Source organism: Labeo rohita, unplaced genomic scaffold, assembly GCF_022985175.1.
Source record: "Labeo rohita strain BAU-BD-2019 unplaced genomic scaffold, IGBB_LRoh.1.0 scaffold_1040, whole genome shotgun sequence".
NCBI lineage: Eukaryota > Metazoa > Chordata > Actinopteri > Cypriniformes > Cyprinidae > Labeo > Labeo rohita.
Window position 1 is genome coordinate 1,625 of NW_026127165.1, and position 26,811 is coordinate 28,435.

The 26,811-nt window shown below is 36.2% G+C and overlaps 1 protein-coding gene across 1 annotated transcript; it reads right to left on the bottom strand.

Moving 5' to 3' along the window:
- Positions 1–2,003: 2,003 nt before the first annotated feature.
- Positions 2,004–23,796, bottom strand: LOC127157339 (uncharacterized). Its single transcript, XM_051100578.1, has 4 exons — positions 23,632–23,796; positions 22,945–23,546; positions 5,058–5,090; positions 2,004–3,134 (listed from the first exon to the last, which is right to left on the bottom strand). Exons 2-4 carry the CDS (start codon positions 23,528–23,530, stop codon positions 2,305–2,307), a joined length of 1,449 nt encoding a protein of 482 aa, XP_050956535.1. The 5' UTR covers positions 23,531–23,546; positions 23,632–23,796; the 3' UTR covers positions 2,004–2,304.
- Positions 23,797–26,811: the final 3,015 nt, after the last annotated feature.

Consider the following 26,811-nt stretch of genomic DNA (forward strand, 5'->3'; position numbering starts at 1 on the left):
TATATATATATATATATATCTTCCTGCGAAAACGACAGACTTCTCTCTGGTGACATATATACTTCTCCAGTCATCTCGCAGTGATGTCAGTATACATTTCTTTTCCAACAACTCAGGGTCATTTTATATCAGTGGAATATTTAACTAAAGTTAACTGTACATGAACATGTATAGCTGATTAATGTCTTTTGTTCATTTAAGTTAATGATGTTTGTGGTCCAAGTTTCATGCACCGATACTTCATTGTTTGTTTAGCTTAAATATTAGTTTTAGTCCATTACAAAGTGTCAGGTATAAAGCTTATGTGTATTTTAAATAATTACGATAGAGTTACAGGTTTCGGGTAGTTGGGTGCATGTAAGCAGTGAAAACTTGTGACAGACGTGAACGTTACTCAAACAGGCCTCTGTCTGAATTTGTTTAGCACAGTTGGACCATTCTTATCTTATGAAAAAAGAAATTGCTATCTGCACTGTGTTAGACTATTCAGGACAGGGGCAGACCTAGAAAATTTTTTAAGGTGGCAAAGTGGTGGTGGCATCTATGAGGTGTGCAAACACCAAAGCAATCCCCCATGCATAGTTTTTGGGGATTTATGATCTTACATACACAGTTGTGTTCACAAATATTTCATTACTATTTTTATGGATCTATAAAATGTTTTAATAACATAAATAACATAATTCAATATCCATCATTATTAACGAGCAAGTACACAATATAAAAAAAAAACTTCAACAGGTTATACATGTTTTTGAGCTTGTTTCACTAAAGAAAACATGTGGTTCTATTGTACATAGGCTACTTTTGAATTTTAACATTAAGGGGATACACTATTATTATTTTGAAAACAGTGTGTGATTTTCTTTTGTTATTAACATAGGTAGGAATGTTTGAAATTACCCACAACACACTATCAACCATATAGCCAAGCAACACCCAGCAACTGTATAGTATTATTATTAATATTATTATTATTATTATTATTGTTGTTGTTGTTATTAAATACTGACTTTTATTTTTTTCACAGTGCTTGTTATTAAATACAATTTTTATGGATGACTGAAATTATTATTATTATTATTATTATTATTATTATTATTGTTATTTTACTTTTTTTCACAGTGCTGTTGCATTATTGCAATCATACAATTTTTATGGATGTATAAAATAAAATTAATATTCTGAAATTATTATTATTATTATTATTATTATTATTATTATTATTATTGTTGTTGTTGTTATTGTTAATACTGACTTTTATTTTTTTCACAGTGCTGTAGCATTATTGCAATCATACAATTTTTATGGATGTATAAAATAAAATTAATATTTTGAAATTATTATTATTATTATTATTATTATTATTATTATTATTGTTGTTATTAAATACTGACTTTTATTTTTTTCACAGTGCTGTAGCATTATTGCAATCATACAATTTTTATGGATGTATAAAATAAAATTAATATTCTGAAATTATTATTATTATTATTATTAATATTATTAAATTGTTGTTATTTATTTTTTATTATTGCAATCATTATTTTTATTGTTAAAATAAAATTATTATTAATTATTACTGTTATTGTTATTATTAAATTTTTCACAGTGCTGTACCATTATTGCAATCATACAATTTTATGGATGTATAAAATAAAATTAATATTTGAAATTATTATTATTATTATTATTATTATTATTATTATTATTATTGTTGTTATTAAATACTGACTTTTATTTTTTTTCACAGTTTGCATTATTGCAATCATACAATTTTTATGGATGTATAAAATAAAATTAATATTCTGAAATTATTATTATTATTATTATTATTATTATTGTTGTTGTTGTTCTTGTTATTATTAAATACTGACTTTTATTTTTTTCACAGTGCAGTAGCATTATTGCAATCATACAAATGTATATTTATATGTATATTTGATATTGGTCAGAAACTGAAGCTGATTTCAGTCGATGAATGGATTTTGTTGATGATTCATGCAGCATTCAGACAATTCACACATTCATCATCAATTAAAATATGATCACAAGATGATTTGACATTGTGTTTTATTACAAACAATAGAGAAAAATCACAGGAATGATCAGATATCAGACTGATTTTGATAGTAATAATACTGAGAAAAGCACAGAAACACACACTGATTTACTGTCTAGATGAGGATTCATCACACACATTTATTCTGATTCATGTTCATATTCATGTGATGAAGACACTCGATAATACTGATTCATCATCAGCTCAAAGCATTATGGGTACAATCTCTCATCAGTCTATTCTCATTCATCACACAGTGAAACTGATCCAGAATAAACACAAAACCCAGGATAGAGCGTCTGAGTGAATGTGGTCTGGACTGTATGGATGAGACTCATTGTGTCAGAGACGCTGTAGAAGGACAGAGTTCCTGCACTCACATCCACATACACTCCTGTTCTATAGATAGTACTATACAGTCCTGTTCTCCTGACATAATCATACACTCTTATTCTCCTGACAACATCATCATCATCATCATCATACACTCCTGTTCTATAGATAGTACTATACAGTCCTGTTCTCCTGACATAATCATACACTCTTATTCTCCTGACATCATCATCATCATTCACTCCTATTCTCCTGATGATGGACTCTATTCTACTGGTATGATCAAACGCTCTTATTCTCCAGACATCATCATCATCATCATCATCATCATCATCATTCACTCCTATTCTCCAGACATAATCAAACACTCCTGTTCTCCTGCTGATGGGCTTCACAGGGAGACCAGTCACTATGTTATTGTGTCTGAATGAGTATCCGTAGGGACGGCAGTTCAAACACCAGGACTGATCATTATATCCAAACAAACTGTCATCACCCCCTCCCTTCCTGCTGATGCTCTTATATGACACGGATATGTCCACATCTCCACTCCACTCAATCTCCCAGTAACAGCATCCACACACACTCTCTCTACACAACACCTGATACCAACAATCAAATCTGTCTGGATGATCAGGATACGACTGATATGTCTCAGTGTTAGTAACCACTCTGTTGTTCTCAGACAGACGGAGGCCTTTATTCACTGTGTTCGGATCCAGAGTGAACTGACGGGAATCTGATGGAGATAAAACACATCACAATCAGGAATCATGAATGAATTATTAATCAGACACACAAACACATCATCTTTAATATGAGTCTATAAAATCACTACATATGCAATCATACAAACCTGCACTAAACCTAAACCTGCCTGAACCTCATTTATCAGAACACATTCTCATATGTATGTTTATGCTCTTTTATCTCCTTATACGTACACTCTCCAAAAGGATGTGTTAAAGGTCAGCCAGTGTATCAGATCAGTGGTGAAAAAAAGCCAAAAGCTTACAGCACCTGGTATTCCCAGGTGGTCTCCCATCCAAGTACTATTGGCCAGAATCACCACATGACAACGATCACGTGTGTTTTGGGTTTATTCTAACATCCTCAAGTCCGATAATGCTGACAAATCTGTGTTTTTAGAACAGTAAAAGTGTTTTTACTGTAGTCGCAATGTTATATTGAGTCAGATTTATCATAAAACACTGATAAAAGCATAAATAACCCCACTTTATTAGTATTTAAATAGTATATGTTTATGTTTATCATTATTTTTGTTCAGATGGCGCTCTATTAAGCAGTATATGAAAAGTGTTTCTGTTGCTCATGAAAACGCTTTTGAAACATCTGTGTATTTGATAAATATTGCATTTAATTCACTTCTTCTGTGATAGTGTATGCAAACACCGCCAGAGCTTCACTAACGAGAGCTGAAAGTGTCCGACTTGACGCCTCCGTTTTCAACTCCGCCCACGACTGCTCTCGGATACTCTCGTTGATCTCCGTCTGTAACCGTAGATGAAGTCGAACACACCTTCTGTTTCCACCTTCAGGACATGTGTACATGTCACATGACTCCATATTTTGTCCAATAAAAGGTTCATTTTTCATCAATTTTCAATCATATAATTGTCACCAAAAATCTGAATGCTTGTGCTGTTGTGTATGTGCGTGCTTGTGAGGAAAAGTTATATATTAGCATAAGGTTATGATAATTTTATTTTTTTTTTACTTTGAAACAACACTAATTATAATATTTTGGTATGATAACAGATATGATAGTTTGGTTATACTTGTGATCCACGATGGTACAGTGTTGCCTGAAAGCAACATGTGGGTACGAAGTCTTACTTTTTGTTAAATTTGAGATGTGCAAAACATCAAAAGTGTGATAAATCTGTTTGTTTGAATGTTTGATTAAAGAAATTGATGTTTTAAATACATTTATAATTTTTTTCTGAATGAAAATATCAAATGTTTCATTTTATCCATTGTGGTACAATGTTGCCTTGAGGCAACAAACTTTTAAAAAATAAATAAATAAAAAAATAATAAAAATGTTTATTGATATTGATGGGTGTTCATCACTAATGCACAATCATCATTTAATTAGTCACTTAATTATCTCATTATCTTTGACTCGAGATTTGCTTGTGACTGGAAAGGAATGACTTGGTCCCATCTCTGACCTCCTGACTGAAAAAAACTGTGATAATTAGCAAATCCAGGTGATTGGAACAAAATACTGGGGAGGACTTTTACTCACAGAACCTTGGTTTTACACTTCTAACATTAATGCAGCCTCTTTGCTGTTTTTCCCTGACACATTCACAATTATTATATTTGCCGATGTGCTGTGGCAAGTTTTTGTGTGCTTAGGCTCAATAAGGCTCATTATTATGATCTATATGGTTTGTTAATATACATGCGACTAATAGTTGACTAATGCATAAAATGAACAACTACTAGTCGACCAGAAAAATCGTTAGTCGAGGGCAGCCCTAATCCTACTGGTTTGGATTTCAAAGTCCTTCTAAAGCACAAAACCCAGTGTGTGTGTTTGGAGTGAGTATGTGTGTGTGTGTGTGTGTGTGTGTGTGTGTGTGTGTCATTATTCAAATCATTTATAAGATTAAAGGTTTTCTTAGTGACTTACATTGTAGGAAGTCGTTCCTTGTCCAGTTGGTGACTGTGAAATCAATGAACAGAGTCACATTCAGTCAGTAAACAAACACAAACACACAGAGCGCTGTGAGATTAATCAAATATCTTCAACTATAATTTTGCCTTCTGTTGACTGTGAAAACAAGATTACAAAGATAAATGCCATTAAACCATGCTTTAAACAGACTAGCAATATTCTAAAAACAAGCTAGCATCATGCTAAGAAAGTGCTAAAAATCATGTTAGCATCATTCTAACAACATGATAATCGTGTTAATCTGATGCTAACATGTTAATCATGCTTGCGTAACAGTAAATGTGTTAGAAACTCCAGCAATTGGATAGAAACTTGTACTAAAGCAGTTTTTTCCATCCCTGCTCCTGGAGCTGCAGTACTGCACATTTAGCATGTCTCTTTGACCTTGTTCAGGCTGTCAGCAAAAATCTCAGTGAACCCATGAATCATTTAAGTTCATTGAGATCACCCCCCAGCGGCAAATCACGGAACCATCGTCTATGGTTTTCACCTGATCTCATATCAGTTTCATCCATTTGTGGACATTTTAAACAAGACATCTGTGTAATTGAAAGGATGGCTCTTACTGTCCTCTATATAGAAGCTGTCCATAAAACAAACAAAGCAAGCCTTGCAAATGAAATAATAAAACATTTTAAAAACCACACATTATACAGACACTTCACCCAGAAGTGGGTGTGGCAAAATGGCTCGATAGCGCCACCTATTCACTTTCTATGAAGTGCCCCTCCCGCTACGTTTCACGTACATGTATGAAACTAGGCACACACATATAATACACCAATACCCACAAAAAAGTCTCCTGGTACAACATCCTAAACACTAGAGTTTTCGTTGGAGGGCGTGTCCGTGGCGGCTTGACAAAGTTCGATGTTTCACCATGAAAAAGGAAGTTGTTATAACTCAGCCATACAATGTCTGATCTGCCCCAAACTTCACATGTTTGATAAGAGTCCTGGTCCTGAACACATGGCCATAGTCATATTCAGTTATAGTCATAGCGCCACGTGCTGGCAACAGGAAGTGACATGTTTAACACTGTGATGGACTATTAAAAGCACAGCAAAATATGTCATATTGTGCTAAACATACTAGCAGCACTTGCTAAGTGCTAATGCATGCTATTAATTCCATGAAAGAGGAATTTGTTGTAACTTATGCATGCAATGTCCAATCTGTCCCAAACCACTTGTTCGATAAGAGTCCTGACCTCAACGCATGTAACGGCCAATATTCAGTTATAATGAGTCCCCAACTCCTCAAAGAGTTCAAGTTAATGAGATAATTAAGTGACTAATTAAATGATGATTGAGCATTAGTGATGGGATTTGACTCAAGACTTGCTTGTGAATCGGAAGAAATGATTTGGTCCCATCTCTGACCTCTTAGCAAATCCAGGTGATTGGAACAAAATACTTTTACTCACTGAACCTGGATTTTACACCTCTACTTTTTTGTGACTTTAGTAGCTGATTGTGTGATGTTCAGAGTTGATTTGTTCATCTGAATATTTTGTTGAGGTTTATACACAGATTCTTGATGTTTGTGAGTCTACATGATGCTGTCCGAATAATTTTTGCGTAATGGTTTAAAAGTGTTCATAACATGAAACTAATAAATCTGAATAACACAGTTCTGATGTGATTTGTGACAACTGCTTGACAATACAATCCTTGTTTAACAAAATTTCCTCAAACACTTCTCAGCTATAAAAAAATGTGATTAAATAACAGTTAAAGCAGCCAGAACAAAAAAAAAAAAAAAAAGCTACTGCTAAAAATTCAAGGATAAAGAACCCAAATAAATCAAACGCTTATTTCAACAATGGTGACATCAGAATTTATTATTGTCAATAAAAGATCAACATCTAAACATCAGTTAATTCTCAAAAATAAGCTTTGTATGAAAGAAATGAAGTCAGACTGGTTTGTAATAAGTGAAGATGCTGAGATCTAGAGAGATCTGTTATTGTTTCATGTTCAAACACTATTAATAATTAATAATGAATAAAAACATTATGATGGAAGTAGGACATTACAATAGAAAGATGATAATATATATAGGAGATTTTATTTGTAGTATGCTTAGATAAGCACAGGTAGTAAATTGCTCTTTTGCTGCAACGAAGAATTGCTTTACTAAAAATAGAATGGGGGAAATGCTGTTGTCAACCAGTGAGATTTTTAGCCTTAAACATGGTTTGTTGAACATAAAAAGCAGAGTGTTATCACAATTGGAATTAGAATTAATTAAACTCTCTTGAGTGTTCAAATTTCAGAAGATTTCTGGAACAGTGCCTCGAAGAATGGAAGCAACAAGAGAAAAAAAAACAAAGACACGGCAGAAAGAAGAAGGAGAGACAGTGACTGATGGGCATTCAGCCCCCCAACATTACGTGAAAAAGACTGACTTATTACAAGAAAAGGTGAAACTTTCACTTGAGACTTTTCCTGAAAGCAAAGAGAGCATCAGTAGATGGAAAATCGTGGCAGGATCAATCCAAAGCCACACTGAGAAGAGGCAGAGGAACAACACAGCCCATACTCCACTTCACATCACCTGGCCTTTGAGGGCCTTTGAGTGACATCAAGCTTCAACAGACTGATGATCCAACAGGAGAACTTCCATCCCTTCCTCTGAGGGTACAGGTGCGAGATCCAATGATCACTCTAGAGAACTTTCCAAATTTGTTAATTAATATATTAATTTAGTATATCTTGAGTATTCACTGGTCTTACAGCAGATCTCTGCATTCTCTGCTAAACTAACATTCTCTGTCTGCTCTTCTAGGCACCTGTCCAGCCAGACTTCATTGACAGACGAAGTGGGTGCTCAACTCACAAAAATTAGTGTAAACTAAGGCTGGATTTGGTATAGTGAGGGTTACATTTAAGGCATTATTCAGAGGAAACACAACTGAATTATTCTCTGACAAAGAAGAATTAAAGAAACAGACAAAGGTGATCTAAGAAACTAAAAGAGATTAACAAGATTTGAAGAACACAAAGGATAAAGGCATTTGAGAAATTACATTTGGCCATCTCAATTGCACCATGCCTAGGCTCAAATTTCCTAAAACATTAAATTATTAGAGCTTGTGAAAAAATATTTAAACAAGTGATTGGGAAGTGACACAGTGCCTGTGTTCTACAGCTGTTAACAACAACAAAGATATGTGGAATTCCACTGTAAAAACTGTATGTTCCCAATTTAGAGCAGAATGCAACAACTTAATGGCCAGAAATGTATGAATGTGTGTGAATGATGGCCAGTGTGTGAATGGAGTGAAAGAAAGTGTCTGAAGAGACACTAAGGCAAATCATTTATTTGCCAAAACAGCTGTTTTCTACATTTTAATAATATCTGGATTTTAATATGTGGGCCCACAGGGCAGATAATGCCCAATAAAAATAACTATGGATAATTTTGGGTTATTATTGTGGCAGAAAGAAAAAGTGCCACACGTGCGCAGCGTAATAGCATGGGAAAGCAGATCAAACAAGCTTAATCAAACTTTCTTTTCAGCATATCAGGATGAAGCTGATGCTTGTCAAATGTATAAAATGTTGGTTTATAACTGTTAACTTGAGCAAAAGTGGGTTGAATGCTTTCCAGATGCCATGCTGATAATAAAGAAATAATGAAGTCAAATTAGCCAATTGTGAAGAATAACTGGAGAAAATGTAAATCATATGATAAAAAGCCAAATTGTATAAGACAAAAATGAGATGGAATTAAACCTTACTGGTAATAAAAGCATATAAACACTGAGGAAAAAGGCCGGGAGAGCATTGAGCCTACATACTGTACAAACTCCACAGGTGACACCGAGAAGGACAGTGGATGATGAAATTCATGTTGCCACTAACAAAACAGTTAAAGCCTCATTCACAGAGAACAGCGGCTTCATTCCAGGAAGGTTGTCTCCAACAATAAGAGCCAGTGAGGATGGGTTAAGATCTCAGAGGAGGGCCGTTCATTGGTCAGCAAAATGGTTGCAGAATGATATCAGAGACCACACCTCTAGTTTTAAGATACACCAACCAACTGTGGAATGAGGACCCTACCATGCCAACAGGGAAAGACCATGGCAACCAATCACTGATGAAGATGGAATGAATGATAAACGGCTAACAGGATGACCAAACTCTTCACATGGAGATGATGTGGGTCAATGTGTTAGGAAAAAAAAAATGAAAATAAAAGAAAAAGATAAAAAGATAAAACTAAAACAGAGAGTAAATGGACACAAAGAAACTTCAAGAAGTGATGGAGCTGAGCAAATAATTCAGTTAAATCACTGAAAGGATGCTACTTAAGCAAAAACAAGAAGGCAGTGGACTAAGGGAAAGGTGATTAAGGTGACTAAATATATCTGAGAATGAATAATGAAGAAGAGCACATTACTAAAAACTCCTGAAAGAGATCAATAAGGAACTGTGTCAAGAGTGAAGAGACTCTAACAAGTGAGAAAAATGAACATATCAGCATGGACCAATACCATCACATGCCTAATCCACCTAATGATACAAGTCAATGGACTACGCCTACCTGATTTTCCCTCAATTTACTTTTTAGTCTTTGAACGACACCACAAGTCAATAGAGTAAAATCTACCAATATTGTAGAAACAGTGACTATATTATCCAAAATGATGAGGAAATTTGTAAAGGAGATGAATTATGGGAAAAAGCACAAAATAATGAAGTGTACCAATGGGCAACATTTACTACAAGAAATTGATTGCTGTGCTGCAGATCTCATTTAATCAAAGTGATAGGCTTATCTAAAATATGCTAAATTTAATGGAAACTTTTGTCATTTAAGAGTCATTTAAGTGTCAGTTGGTATAAAAACAGAACAAAGTTTTGGTGATCAAGCACTTGTACAAGAGCTCCAGATCTGTAAGCACAAAGAATAAGAAAGGAATTAAAACAGACCCTGAAAAATGGTGAAAATCAAACTATAGCTTTACATTCGAAAGAAGCTTTTGAGGATCAATCCTGAATAATAGCAGATTTCTTTTAGAGTTGTGGAAAAGAATGACTATTGCCTCCTTTATCAATTAGAAGAAAAGCATAAACTACCATAAGGCAGTGAAGAACAAAATAAATTGAGGAAAACAATTAACCTAGAAATAAACAAGACCTTAATGTGTATAACTTAAATGAATTCTAAGCAAATTTAAGGCAAAAGATGAATCAATAATTATCTGGATTACACTAAACGAAACTAGAATGGATAAATTATATAATCAACAAAGATTTATAAATTATATAGATGATGCCTCTAGTACAATGAAGAATGGTGAGGGGAGATGTTTGGTTCTGATGTCCCCTGGAGTGTGGCTCCATAATTAAGTCATTGATAATGAATTTGTGTGACTTATTTTAGTCACAATAATATAAGAACTGAGAATCCTGGACTGTGAAACTACATTCTGGAAAAAGTGAGTAAGGTGGGACTTAAGTAAGTCCCAGAGGGGGGAGATGTAGAAGATTTTCATTAATCTTGAATCAATATAAAACATAGAATTATGCTTATACAAAAGAGGATATTATTCTACTATTATCATCTGACTATGTGTATTAACTATGTGCAGTGAGCTTAGAGCAAAGACAACTATTTAAAGCTTGAAAAACACTCACGCCTGGAACGAACCTGTTCAGGAGCTAGAAATACATGACAGCTATTGATCAACCTTCAGGAACTCATGTATGGTAAAAAATACCTTGTCCAAAAATACAACAGTGCATATATGGAATGCATCAGGATGTATATACAGTGGTATGCCAAAGTTTGGGCACCCCTGTAAATTTTCATCATTTTCCTTTATAAATCATTGGTTGTCTGGATAAGAAATTTCAGTTAAATATATCATATAGGAGACAAACACAGTGATATTTGAGAAGTGAAATAAAGTTTATATTATTTAAGAATTATTTAAACAAAATTAGGCATGTGCATAAATTTAGGCACCCTTGTCATTTTATTGATTTCAATACCTTTAGCACTAATTATTAGAACTCAAAATTGGTTTGGTAACCTCAGTGACCCTTGACCTCCATACACAGGTGAATCCAATCATGAGAAAGTATTTAAAGGAGGCCAACTGTAAGTGTTTCTCCTCTTTGCATCTTCTCTAAAGAGTGGCAACATGGGAGCCTCAAAACAACTTTTAGATGACCTGAAAACAATGATTGTTGAACATCATGGTTTAGGGGAAGGATACAGAAAGCTGTCTCAGAGATTTAAGCTCTCAGTTTCAACTGTGAGGAACATTGTGAGGAATTGGAAGACCAGAGGCACAGTTCTAGTTAAGGCCCGAAGTGGCAGACCAAGAAAAATCTCAGATAAGCAGAGGCGCAGGATGGTGAGAACAGTCACAGTCAACCCACAGACCAGCTCCAAAGACCTACAACATCATCTTGCTGCAGATGGTGTCACTGTGCATCGTTCAACTATTCAGCGCACTTTACACAAGGAGATGCTGTATGGACGAGTAATGCGGAAAAAGCCTTTTCTCTGCACACGCCACAAACGGTGTCGCTTGAGGTATGCTAAAGCACATTTGGACAAGCCAGCTTCATTTTGGAATAAGGTGCTGTGGACTGATGAAACTAAAGTAGAGTTATTTGGGCAAAACAAGGGGCGTTATGCATGGCGGAAAAACAACACAGCATTCCAAGAAAAACACTTGCTACCTACAGTAAAATCTGGTGGCGGTTCCATCATGCTGTGGGGCTGTGTGGCCAGTGCAGGGACTGGGAATCTTGTTGAAGTTGAGGGTCGCATGGATTCCACTCAATATCAGCAGATTCTGGAGAACAATGTCCAGGAATCAGTGACAAAGTTGAAGTTGCGCCGAGGCTGGATCTTTCAACAAGACAACGACCCTAAACACTGCTCAAAATCTACTAAGGCATTCATGCAGAGGAACAAGTACAACGTTCTGGAATGGCCATCTCAGTCCCCAGACCTGAATATTATTGAAAATTTGTAGTGTGATTTAAAGCGGGCTGTCCATGCTCGGAAACCATCAAACCTGACTGAACTGCAGATGTTTTGTAAAGAAGAATGGTCCAAAATACCTTCTGCCAGAATCCAGACTCTAATTGGAAGCTATAGAAAGTGTTTAGAGGCTGTTATTTCTGCAAAAGGAGGATGCACAAAATATTGAGTTAATTTTTCTTTTGTGGTGCCTAAATTTATGCACGTGCCTAATTTAGTTTAAATAATTCTTGCACACTTTCCATAAATCATATAAACTTTATTTCACTTCTCAAATATCACTGTGTTTGTCTCCTATATGATATATTTAACTGAAATTTCTTATCCAGACAACCAATGATTTATAAAGAATAATGATGAAAATTTACAGGGATGCCCAAACTTTGGCATACCACTGTATGTGTGCTTGAGACGAAACTCTGGAGTGGTGTTCGAACACTGCTCGGCCTTTTGTTAACTTGTTAATAAAGGTCTATCTGACTTCAAAACCTCTTCAGAGCAATTCATTTTGAGCAAGGGAAATTCTACAACAGCCACTAGATCATTAAAGGAGAAGTCCACTTCCAGAACAGCAATTTACAAATTAAAAAAAAAAAAAAAAACTCCCATCTCATGTTCTCCCTCAACTTCAAAATCATCCTATATCACTGTTTTACCTTTTTTTGTTAAGGGTGTTTGATCTTCTTTGCATGTTCACTTTGTAAACACTGTGTCTGTACTTCTGCAGCGACGCAGGATGAGTTTTTCGACATACACTAACTGGCTTGAGTCAGAATACACAGAGTTCAGGGAGAGAAACACAAGACGAGCGTTTGAGATTAAAAAGTAGGGATGCACCGATATGAAAATTTTAGCCGATACCGATAATTCTCTATATTTTAAAGCTGACAACCGATATGTTGGCTGATAAATCTAAATCCTTTTTTTTTTTCATTTTTGAGAGCCTGCTTACAAAAAAGTTCTCATCATTAAAAGCTACATCCCAAACACTTCAATATAAGCAGCCTAGTTTTAACAGTGTATGTTTATTTTTTTTACTCTCCTATTACCAAATTTTCTCATAAACAAGTCCTACAAATAAATAAAATAATGCATAAATAATGCAAACAAGTCATTGGACATAATTACTTACTGTAAAGAATCAAAATGCCTGTGCTACGGATCAATAAAATGGACTATTCTCTGCACAGACAATAATGAAATTATTTTAATTATTAAATCATATTTTTGATGAAAATAATAAGAGAAAAATTCTGGTTATTAATAATGCATCAATGATTTTTATAAAGTAACAAATTAATACCACTTAATTAATTGCAGCAACCCTGTTTGAGCTGTGTGCGCTGTAGCTGAAGAGCTGAATGAACACAGGTAAACTGAAACACTTTCTGATAGACTGAGAATGAGCTGAAAAAGATTCCTTATCCTATGAGGTCATCTTGTGTTCATCCTTGGTATTACAGTCTTCATCTGCCGGTTTACAAGTGTGATATTTTAAATGTTTTTACAGTCTCTGAAAACATATTTCCTAAGAATGACTTGTTTTTCATATGTAAAAAGTTGTGAAGAGTTAGGATAATACACTTTAAATGCACTCTGTCTCTCTCTGTCTCTCTGTCACACAAACACACAGCCACTCAACTACCCTCAGTCACACTTACACACACACATACACAGACTTAAGCCCATCCCCCCACACAGAGTTAGAGTGAGAGAGTTAGAGTGAGAGCAGATGTTTAATAGTTTTTTAATTTTCTATTTTTAGTAGACTATTTTATATCAGTGGAAGTAAGCATCTATTTCTCAGAATGACTAGTTCTGTGTATGTAAAAAGTTTTGAAGTGTTTGGATGCTGCATTTTAAAATTACGGTTATGTTTTTTACTGCTACTTTAATAAATCACCATAAATCAACCATTCAAGATATCCCAAATCCGCTCGTAATTTAACATCTTCAGTATGTTGGCATCATGTTGACGAAGTTTGGTGTGAACTACTTATTCCAGCTTGGAGGAGTATGAATTTATTTATAGCCTGATTTTTCCAAAAATCCACATTCAAATCAAAATAGCCGACTTCCTGTTGGTCGCAGCTAATGGGTGTAAATTAGAAAGTTGTCCGGCTTGATGAGACTAATATACATACCTAGTTTGCTATCTGTAGCTAAAACTAACCCCCCAACTTTTGACAAAAGGTGGCGCTATAGAGCGCCTCCTCCACGCCCATTTATGAGCCTTTGCCAGTGTCTAACTATCATTAATACTGATGTGTGTGTTGAGTTTCATGAAAATCTAAGCTTATTACGTACCCCAAAAACACATGGCAACAGCATTTAATGCATCAACGACCCCTTTACAGATTGTCATCGGCCGTGTTTTGACATTATTCTGATGAAGTTTGAAGCAAATCGAGTAAAATTAAGAGGCTGATTTAAAAGCATTTCGAAAACAACACACTTCCTGTTGCCAGTTGGTGGCGCTGTAACTTTGACTCCTAATTAGAGATCGACCGATATATCGATTTACCGATATTTTTACCGATATTTAAGCATTTTACCATAATCGGTTATCGGTTTTGTAATATCGGGTTCACCGATAAACGCCGCCATCTTGTGGTTGTTTTGAGAATTGCGCTATGTAGCGCGCCTGAGGGGAGACCGGACAACAACAGCGTGCAAAGGTAAAACATAGCCTACTTTCTTGCTTAGCTGTAATTATTCAACTTTATTTAATATAACAGCCATTAATGCTCATATTAGATGTGATACATAAATGTCTGATATGTAACTAGTTTATACAGCTTGGCTCTAAGAGACGAACTTACAGTCATGTAAATTAATTCAAGTCCTGTCCCAATAAACATAACTTTGCCTGAATTAAATAATATACAGCCATGAATGAGCACATGTTGGAAATTAAAGCGCTGAATTTAATTCTCTCTCTGTTGTATGTTCATTATAGTCTTATGAAGTCACATATAAGCTTAAACCGTCATAAGAAATAGCTCGAACTCACTCACTTAATAACCCTTGCCTTAAATAAAATCTATAGATATAGGCCTAAAAAAGTTAAAGTATAAAGCAATGTTAGTTTCAATGTTAAACTTGGATAAATGAACGCTATTAGGCACATACCCAATGGTTTGTGCGGGGAGTGGAAGCTAAAGCTGCTTACAGGACACGGAGGCGCCAGCGCGATCAGTAATCACATTTCTTTTAGTGGAAACAATATAATTATTCCGTCATTTTTGCTCAGAAAGGCAGAGTAATACATCACTTGGAACTGTAAAGGGTCTACTTTTATTTCTGTGTACTCACAATATCAACAAAACGTTGCGAACGGTGCTTTAATAAAACAATCATTATGGGCTTTCTGTTGTCTCAACAGGAGTGCTTCACAAAAATAATCAGAAACTCAGCGAATACAAACCGCACAGACATGATAAATATACCTATAGAAAGCTCAAAATTATTACTTAACGAAATAAATCAAATCGAAAACAAAAACTCTTTCATTATGTAATCTGTAATGATGCTTTTCTCTCTATATGCGCGTCCAAAGAGAAGATGGAGAGTCCGGATCGGCAATTTTTCCTGAAATCAAAACACTAGTTTATTAATAAATAATTAAATAATCTCCTTACTATTTTCCCCTAGACACATTTATGGTAATAATTACTTTTGCCGGTGCTTTGCAGCAAGCTTTAGCCTATTGCGTTTACTTGAACGCGAATCTCTTTCCGCTGCGTTAATGGCGCGCTCGAAAGTGAAGTTTTGTGTTGTTTCCACCAGCGCGGAATTTTTTCATCACCATAAATTGTGGATGTCAAAAGTATAAAAATAAGAAGAAGCATGAAACAGACCCGAAGCCCAGCCCGCGTCTGAGCTATGACGTGAATATTGGCCCGAAGCCCGGCCCTAGGGACGTAAAAAAGTCGGGGCCCATCGGGCTCGGGGTGAAATGCAGGGCTCTACGTTCACTCACCGGGTTGATGCTCTGACGGCCACCGCATGTAACTTTTAACAAGATTCACTTGTTTAAAACACCCTCAATTATATTAACATGTACTATATAACCATTATTTTTCTAATACACTTCTAAATATGTAGAAATACATATTTAATACGTTCTAAATAGGCATTTCACAATAGAACGACAAAAACAATATTAGTAATTCTGATATAACATACCAGTTGAGAAATACAACAAAATATGATGTTTTGTTTGTTATATTTGTTTTGTATATGTTAATTTTCAACACTTTTTAAGATGACTTAAAGGAGGAAAAAACAAAGTGAAGTATGGACTTAATTTACTCAGTCACTTATTTACTTTATAGTAGTAAATAAATATCGGTTCTGCATATCGGTTATAGGGCACATAATTATGCAAATAATCGGTATCGGTAATAAAAAAAAAATCAATATCGGTCGATCACTACTCCTAATAGTCACATCTAGGGATGGCGAAAACTAAAAAATTTCTTGACCGACCACCGAGCCTCATTAGCCGGTTGAAACCGGTTAACCGATTAGTTTAAAATATGGTACGCTATTTGAAATAACAGCCATTTCGAGCCGCGCCTGCAATTTCGCAACTCTGTTGCATCTCTCTGCCGCTCTGCCTCCCGCACACACACACACACTGCCACTCACGTCACTTTTTTAAAATCCCCTACAGCGCGAAACATGAGTCCCGCAAACGCGGCGCCGAAGAGCTTGTTGTATGTAATCGTAGGACAAATGGCTCCTTAGTTTCAAATGGTTTGGGTACAAGGTGATCGCTTTGAAAATAAAGGCGTTTGTCTAGGTTAGAAGCTCATTTGAAACATTGCCACGGCTCATTTAAGAAAATGACAGCTCCGAAGAGACGCCGCTCTAACCTCGAGTGTTTTAGCCTGTTGCCTTTACTTTTCGCAAACCTTGTGAGCGCGCGAACCCAAACGCTGTGACCTCGCGCCAAATGTTTTTATTGGTTTATTAAGTACAAACAGGCAAGTTATGAAAAATTGAGTGTGAGGGATAATTTGTTCACTTAACACAAAAAGATGAGGAATGAGATGGCTAACTGTAGTAGCGTATAGTCCACTGTCTATAATAGCCTAATTTAGATATCACTTTTTTTTTTAACCGACTACCGACAACTTTGACCGGTTAACATTGATACGGTCAACCACCGGTCAAACGGTCATCGGTTAACATCCCTAGTCACATCTATGTGATCGGCATCATACAATGAACAAACTCCACATCAGAACTCAGGCAATGTGTGCAATAGTTATTAGCCATTTCCTGTTTCTCATTTCTCGCCATAATTTCTGTCGGAATAAAGGCCTCAGAGGAGTATATCAAATTCCAGAGCATGCTCTTTTTAAAAGGCGTCCTAATGACCGCAGATTCCAATGTGTGTGCTGATTTTCAAGAGTTTTTGAGCATGTTAAGGACCCCAAACCCCCCGGATAGTCGAAAAAATAAATAAATAATAATAATCCTTAGAAAAACAATAGGGCCTTCCCATTTTAGGGCTTCGGGCCCTAAAAAAATAATAATCCTTAGGGGATCAATAGGGCCTTCGTCCTTTTAGGGCTTGGGCCCTCGCCATCAGTCCAATTGCCATGACGGTAGCATCAGGAAAACGGTGCCCAGCGAACACATGCATTTACAGTAACCCTCTGGCAGTTTACATTTAAAGGTTACAGCAAAGAATGGGTTACACTATATCAGGGGTCACCAGACCCGGTCCTGGAGGGCCAGTGTCCTTACAGAGATTAGCTCAAACCCTAATCAAACACTTGAACCTGATTAATTAATGTTAACAAAAAAGCACATAATGATCACATAATGATCATTATTTCTGTGTTAGAGACATTTAAATAATAGAAGCACTGTGATAAAAAAGTTCATAGTTTGAGTATAAACACGTATTGTCTACAGTAATGATCAAAACGAAAGTATGTTAACACGTGTATGTATAGTAACGCTGATCCTCTTCCGCCAGGAGGTGGCGACAACTGCCCCTTTAAAACATGTCACTGAATCATTCATTCAGGAGATTCCAATAGTGAAAGGAATTAGAGATCACGATTCACGATTTTTGAAGAAAAGAAAGATTAGATTAATCAAAAAAAAAAACAACATAATTTACTTGTGGTTCTGCCAAAATGTTTATTGCTTAAAAAAAGCATAAACTGGAACAAAATTGTAAAAAAAAAAAAAAAAAAAATGAAGGAGTGAGTGTCTCAATTATTAAAGATTCCTTTTACTAAAAACGCGCCAACTTTTTCTTGTCAAAAAAGACGCCAAATGTGAACATAGCCTAATTAGGGTGTAAAGTGTCCAGAGAATTTTACTGGAGTGGTTTTATTGATTTTAAGCTAAAAACCTACCACTAGTTCACAAAAGTAGGCTTTTTCAATAATATGAAATATTTTAAGAACAGTTGGATTGACAATAATGGGCCTAAAGTCAAATTTTTAACTGTTATAGCGCCACCTATGGTCCGATCTCCACGAAACTTTGCATGCTTGTTAAGTGTCATCTGATACATGTTTTCACCAATTTTCGTAAAGTTTTGAGTTTTTGTTTTAGTTTTATAGGCTTTTGGGTATATGTGGCCACACCCCTTTTGTAAATGACCCCGTCATAGCTACCCAAAGGACAAAATTAAGTATTTTTTTTTTCTGATAATTATTGATCTAGAGAGTCCAGAGAATATTACTGCAGTGGTTTGATCGAGATTGAGCAAAAAACCTAGTTCGCAAAAGTAGGTTTTTCACATATTTGTGAATAATTAATGAATGATTTGATTGACAGCAATGGTTCTTGAGGCAAAGTTGTTCATCATGAGGAGATCTATCAAATGATATGTATATTGTGTGGATGTGTGAAACACCACGTGATTACAGATGCAAAACAACTCGTTAGCCCCAACTATTGGCCGACTTGTCTAATAGGTGCTCAAAATTCATTGGCCAATGGCGGCCATGTTTTTTGAGATACGCCAATGTCCTTATAGACCCATATGGCACATTGGACAGAGACACTGCATACCAATTTTCAGGTTGATCGGCTCAATAATTGCATAGTTATAGTCATTTTTATGTTTATTCAGGCTTATAGCACCACCACGTGGCAGAGCTGTGCATTTTTTTATTTGACCAAAGATTGAGCTTGTACATGTGTATCAAGTTTGGTAAAGATATCTCATTTGGTTCATGAGTTATAGCCATTTTAGTCAAAATGGCCCCCCACCTGACAAACTTTTTGAGAACATTTCTGCAGTGGCGAAAAACGATTGGGCGAAAAACCTAGGACTAGTTCGCAAAAGTAGGTTTTGAATTTACTTCAAAATGGCGGAAAAACTGGTCCCCGTAGAGCGAATCTGATTGCTTAGGCTTTTTATCGTCTTGACCCAAGGATTCCAAATATCTAATTTTTGAGTCTATGACAAACGGTTCAGGAGTTATGAGCGATTTTGCAATTTTGTTTGCTGTAGCGCCACCTATGGGCCGATTGGGCTGAGACTTTGTTAGGTTCTCCCCAAATTGAGCTCTACCATCTGGCCAAGTTTGAAGTCTCTAGGACTTACGGTTTGGTTTGCACGATCAGTTTTACAGCAGAAAAAAAAAAAAATCCTTACAATTACAATAGGAATTCCAAATACAAATTCTCCTAAAAATCTTGTCTCATCCCGTTCTTGTGAACCCAGTCTCGTGTCTTGTCTTGTCTCGTGGGATAAGAGTCTCGTCACACCCCTAAATCTTACTGACCTTTATTTTTTAATGGTAGTGTATATTGTAGGCTATATTTTATAATATATCGGCCTGTTTTAAAAGCTTGCATTTTAACCCAAATATAAGAGCCCACATTATCCCACACATAAAAAAAGTCACTGAATGCCACATCACATTCATCACATTTTTGATTTGACTGGCCTTCAAAAACCAGTATCAGTACAAGGAGCAAAAAGACCACATGGATATAATATAGGGATGCTCATTTTAACCGGTTAACCGTTAACCGACAGAAGAATTTTGACCGATTAATACAATCAGTTAAACGGTTTAAAATGTCTTTTTTTTCCCCCAGTAATTCAGTAATCAAAATATTTTAAAACGTTTTCTGGATGGTTAAAATAAAATGAAATTGCATTTTTGAGAGAAAAAAAAAAAGATAAATCGCGTAGGCCTATAACGTTAAGTCGCATTTTATTATTACATTCACAAAGACCTGGTGTCGACATGAAATATTTACTATACACTATAAACATAGGCTAGGCTATTTTAGTTCCCCTCACTCCACAAAAAATCCTTTCAATTTAACAGTATTTAGAAAAGAACAAGAATGAAAAAGAAGCTCGGCGACAAGCCAAAACCAAACCATTTAGACTAAAGCGAAACTGAAACTAACATTGGGTCTCTCATACGACACAAATCCAAATGTCTCCGCATTCAAGATGTATTTGAATATTAAAATATTATTTATTATGTAAACCTGGTTTTGTTCGCATTACAATATCCACATAAAAAATGGCATAATATCACTGCAGTACGTTGATAACGATTAAGCAGTGTGATTTTTTTTTTCCCATATGTTTGTCTGATTGTGTGTGCGAGTGCGGGGCTGGCGCAATCACTTGATTTTTTTCCTTCTAACAGGGGAAATGACTCTTTACAGATAATCGAAACTGTAAACGGTTTGCTGTTTGTAAAATAAAGAAAAACAGGATGCCGCTTTCAGCCGTCTTCCTTTCGCGCAGCACAAAAATGAACGAAAACTCCGCATACTAGCTACTTGTTGCACTTTTTTTGTTTGTTTTATTAAGTAAAAATATTTATCTTATAGGCCTAATTATTCATTATATATATATATATATATATATATATATATATATATATATATATATATATATATATATAGCCTAGCTTTATGATGTTTTTCTCCATTCGCAGAAGCGCTGCAGGTGATGTGATGTGTCCATGTGATTCCTCATGTTCTGTTGTTTGCTGCTTTTTACGCATGTGAAATTAATCCCGGAAAACAAATGATGGTATTTTAACGGGTCACAGACACTTATCCTTTCTAAAATAATTAAATTCTAATTTAAAATAATCTTGTCGGTTAATAATCGGTTAACATGCGTCGGCTGTCAGTTAGGAAAAACAACCGAAATGAACATCCCTAATATAATATATGCTATATTTGTGAGCCCTAAATAAACTCTTTAGAAATTTGGCATTCAAACCAACCACAGCCAATCAGCAAACAAAAAGCTTTCATAGAAAGCTTTAGTGTCTAAACGCTTGCTATTGTTTTGACAGGAAGTTCGGCAGCTGCGCTACAGAAAGTCAAGCGAACACTAAAGTAAAATGTTGTTGCTAAGGAAATTACAAATCGTCTAGTCTAGAAAAAGTGACGCGGAAGCGCTTCCTCATTTCAGCACGTTATACGCATATAGCACATTCCAAGAGAAATAAAACAAAGAAGTTATTTAAATGCAAAACCGAAAAAACGCAATTCACAAGCGCGTATTGAACTGTGGAGGTCGTACCGAACGGTTCGATATTATATTGAGAATTGCGACATCCCTAACAGGCACACAAACTTTGTAAAAATAATATTTATGGCACTCAGACTGGTGTGTTCAATGCAGTTGTCTTGACAGAAAGAAACGAGATACATCTCTAGTTTCAACATTATTTGTTCTTCAGACACTCTTCTTTAAAAGAATAGAAGCATCACATTTTTTCAGACTGACCCACATTTGGCTTTTGACCACTGAAAATGTGTACATTTTAACATTTTACTCCTGGAGCTATATTGAAATTCTCTGGAACTGAACCTCATAGGGCATTAAAAATAAAATGCCAAACGGAAAGTTTGTTAAGACCCAATATCTAAAAGGGCATTAAGATCTTGCATGCAAACTTTGGAGAAAAACCTGAAAAGTGCTGTTTCCCCATTTTTGAATGGTCACCATTGGCACATAATGCAACAAATATTGCTAAAGTCAACAGATTTTACTAACAGAACTACCAATCTCTGTGTAAAAATAACATTATGATGCTGCCATCTTTCTGAAGTCATACCCCCTTTAAATTGACTGAATCTAAGGTGAAAATTGCCGTTTTGACTTCCCTCTACAAAATAGTGGATTACTCAGTAAATATTCATCCATTACCTTCAATATTTGGGCTTTCATCACTACACATGTCTATCTTTCTTCAAAATAAATTTTAGCAAAATCAAAAATTTGAGCCGGGGACCTCTGGTTGAGTTGAGACAGAATGACCCTATAGAAAAACATACAAAACAGTGTTTTGCTCTATATCACTGCTTCAATCAGTGATATAGAGCAAAACACTGTTCAATGTAAATTCTGACAATCATAATTTTTAATCCCAATTACAATTTCAAGGGATTAATCAACAGTTATTTGCATCATAATCACGCAGCCCTAGACACATATTTGTTTAATTGGTACTTGAGAGTTTAATAAAAGTATACTGTACTATTTTTGCTAGGTTACCTTAACTTTTTTTAAATAGTCAAGTACAATTTAAATGTGCACCTTTTTCCCTTTCAATTACGTTTTGTTTTAGTGCCCTTTAAACCCCTGCACTGATGACTCAGCACATACTACACTGACTGTATGCAAACACTATTTGAAACAGCCCAAAGCTCAGATTTCTCTTTTAAATAACACCTCATTGATGTGTAACTGTGTATTTATATATCATGTTCGAGAGACACAGACAGTCACTGAGAAAAGACACACGTATCATTAACCATTATTCGGTGGAAAATGAGTAATTTATGATTCAGGGAGACTCACCCTTTACTCCAAAAGATCTCTGGAGAATTTTCAGCAGCAGTGATCTAGCCTGCTCACTCTGTCCTGTTGTCTTGCTGTTGAACAGGTGATTTCTCTGATCATATTTCTGAACGAGTTTCTTCAGTGGTTCAGTATGACTGATAAATTTATCTATGGTCATTTTTTCCTCCTCCAGTTCGTCTCCTCTGGTGAAGAGAATCCAGGTTTTCTTCAGGCGTTCGTCTCCTAACAGCTCCTCAGTCTTCTGCACAGCTTCTCTCTCTTCTGCAGTGAATCTGTCCGCTTTGATGACCAGCAGAAACACACAGCGACCTGATGCACATCTCTGAAGAGTCCTTATAAGTTTATGCTGAATCTCATGTTCACTCATGTCTGTGTTTAATAATCCTGGTGTGTCATAAACAGTGACCAATTGTCCACAGACAGTTCCAGACTCAACTGTAAGGTCTCGTGTGACTGAAGTAGAGCTTTTCACTGATTCAAACGCTTCTCGTCCCAATATTGTGTTTCCTGAAGCACTTTTCCCAGCTCCTGTTTTCCCCAGGAGGATCAAATTCAAACTGTCACTTAAACTACTTCCTGCCATTTCATGCAGCAAAAATCTGAAGAAGAAAGAAAACGCAGAGATGATAACCCTCTCGTGCAATTCAAAATGCAAAGAAAACAACAGAAAGCGACAGAGCTTACTCGTTGTTCTTGGGCCAGTTGCAGGATCATGTCCGTACAGTACAGCCATCTCTGTAACATCTACCGTTTATTCCTTATGGCGTTCAATACGCATTTGTACATCTTTTGTTACTAAAGTTTAAACAAACAATCGATCGCGATTTAAAAATGAAACCGCTGCCAGCTTCTTCTTCTTCTTCTTCTACTTACTCTACTGTTGGTCGCACAACAGTCCATGAACAACAGATCGCCACCTATTGGACACCTATTCAACACATATTACGTGTAAAAATGTACAATAAAAGACGGCTTGTAAGTTCACTAATATGATCACGCTGATCTGTTTTTATCAGAGATGGGAAGTAACGAAGTACAAATACTTCGTTACTGTACTTAAGTAGAATTTTCGGGTATCTATACTTTACTTCACTACTTATTTTTGTGCCAACTTTCTGCTTTTACTTCGTACATTTTAGCATGAGTATCTGTACTTTCTACTCCCTACATTTTCAAATCAGTGTCGTTGTTTTTGCGTTTAAATATTATGCCATTTCGCAACGCATTTGACCCATCCATGTCAATAATATGCGCCATGCATACAACAGACTGATTGGTTCACGCTTAGAAACGTATGTAAACACACACAGAAAAGACAATCCTATTGGTGCATTTTGTTTTTATACGCTCTGACACGCACAAGACGTTGAACGTAAAACGATAAAAAAAAAAATAATAATAATAAAAAAAAAAATAAAACCAGGCGACAACTCGTTGGTAAATCATAGCACCAAGAAGCATAACGGACTGATAAAACTGGCGAAATGACTGATAAAACTGGTGAGGGTGATAGTGGAGATTTCATGGGCGATGGAGAGTCGAGTGAAGACCAGCAACACATCCAACATCTCTGGCCTTACCTCAGAGAAATGTTTGAAATCGCTGGCAGCAAAAAAGACTCCTGGAGAATGTATTGTAAATTGTGTCTACCAAAACGCCACGGACTTCTGGCATTCAAGAATTCGCCTTCCAATTTGAAAAAAACAGGTGGAGGTAAGAAATGATTCTTGTCATGGAGAGTTAGTTTGTTTTCAGTAATACTGACTCGCTACGTTTGCAATGCGGTACTCGGCTTAGCAGCGATATCCTGTGTTTTGGTTTGCTAGCATAACGTGGTTACCCAGCAAACACAGTACGTTGTGACGACGTCGTCAGTTCGTCGTCCTTTGGTCAGCGCGACATTACTTTATGGCGACGTTGTGAGGACGTCGTGGTAAAGTTCCATTTTTTAGAATATTGGCTAACGTTCCGGAAACGTCGTGGGCACGTCCTCAACAGACGTCGCTAGTTAGTCCCATGGGGAACGTTGTGGCGACGTGGTCCCTTGGTCTAAGACGTTCCACAAACATCAACAAAGTGCATAAAATCTAACCATCATAAGTACTAGCAAGCAAAAAAATCAGAAAATGAGACTTAAATTAAAAGCTTTTACCTTGATTTTACCGAAGTAGATCCTCTGCAAACACACGTTGAATCCTCAGCCGTTGTGCTTCTGCGACTTGTGGGAGGGGCAATTGTTGCCCAGTGCGCATGCGTAACAGCATGTCTTGGACATTTTGAGTAATTTTACTTAAATTGTATTAGTTATGGGAACTATCTGTTCTAATATTTCAGCAACAATTAAAAATTATAAGTAAACTCAACATTTTGGTTAAAATAGAGTAAACTTACTAGTATTTTTATAGCAAGGAATACTATTTGGTTTTACAGTGTAGGCATTGTGTCTTTCCTGTGGGCAAATGTGCATTCCTCTGGGCAATAAAACCTCTTATTAGATAGTCGTCCTGGCAGCTGAGCCCTTTTGGGGTGTTAGTTGCTTTGGGGGGGTTGTCTCCAGAGCTCCAGCATGTAGCTGGCTTGTTGGGTTTAAAGACTATTCGTTAAATGTAACTGATGTATGTCTGATTGGTCCAGATGCTACAGTGTGTTTGTGTTTCTTTCAAGAGCAGGGTGAGGTGGTGTATTCAGGAGTCACCATGAGACACTGATCAAACTGTGATTCTGTTTAATTATTATTATCTTTCTAGAACCTAAATGCTAAAAATATGGGCGCTTTTGTGCCATGTTTTTGTTTTGTGTATGTTTGTATTGTTTTCAGATGTTACTGCAGTAATGGAGTACAGACAGTCCTATGTGTGTGTGTGTGTGTGTGTGTGTGTGTGTGTGTGTGTGTCTATCAGGGTTGCCAGGTCTTCACAACAAAACCTGCCCATTTGCTACTCAAAACTAGCCCAATTGCGATGAGGGTTCAGTGGTAAAAACTACATTCCAGGGCAAAAAATGAACGTTTCTGGGAGGGATTCCCCTTCATTCCAGGGGTTAAATATCACATTATTAGGGTCGCTTCAACCCGCAGACATGAAAACCAACCCGTGATAACCAGGCACCCTGGTTCTAAAGACTTGCATGGATTAATATAACTTAAATGATGTCTCTTACTGAAATATGCAATAGAAAACCCATGAAAGATTTAAGTTACTTAAAAAAATCAACATTGCCTCTGGACTATGGGGGACGCCATTATTTCGATGACGTAAATTAGTTGCCCTCAGTGAGTTACTGAGCTACTCAGCAGCTATCTGTTGCTCTTTTACCGCAACATAACTCTGAATAAACAACTTGGCAAATAAAATACTGATACGATGACCACAGTTACATAAACAGCTTACAGGTAGCGGTGGATATTAAACCAGTTGTCATACCATTGATTTTTCCCCACAGTGAGTCTATGTAGCATCTGGAACAACCAGACACAGTTATTTGTTACATTTAACAAAGAATCTTCAAAACCAACAACCCCAGCTATATGCTGGAGTTTTGGAGACAACCCCCCAAAGCAACGAACACCCTGAAAGGGCTCCGTTGCCAGGGTGACCATCTGATAAGAGGTTTTATTGCCCGCAGGAATGCACATCTGCCCATGCTACATTTGCCATCGGAAAGAAACAATGCCCATAGGCTCTTTCCTATTCATTCACAGACAAACCTTTCTTTGACCTTCCTATCACACATAGCCCAGGTCATTGTGTACAGTATTACTGCATTGTATTTTAATTTTGTCTGTTGTATTTGTAATTGTCTTTCTACTGTTTTATGCATGTGTTCTGATAGATGACTAGTAGTATATGCCATGCTTGGACTCTT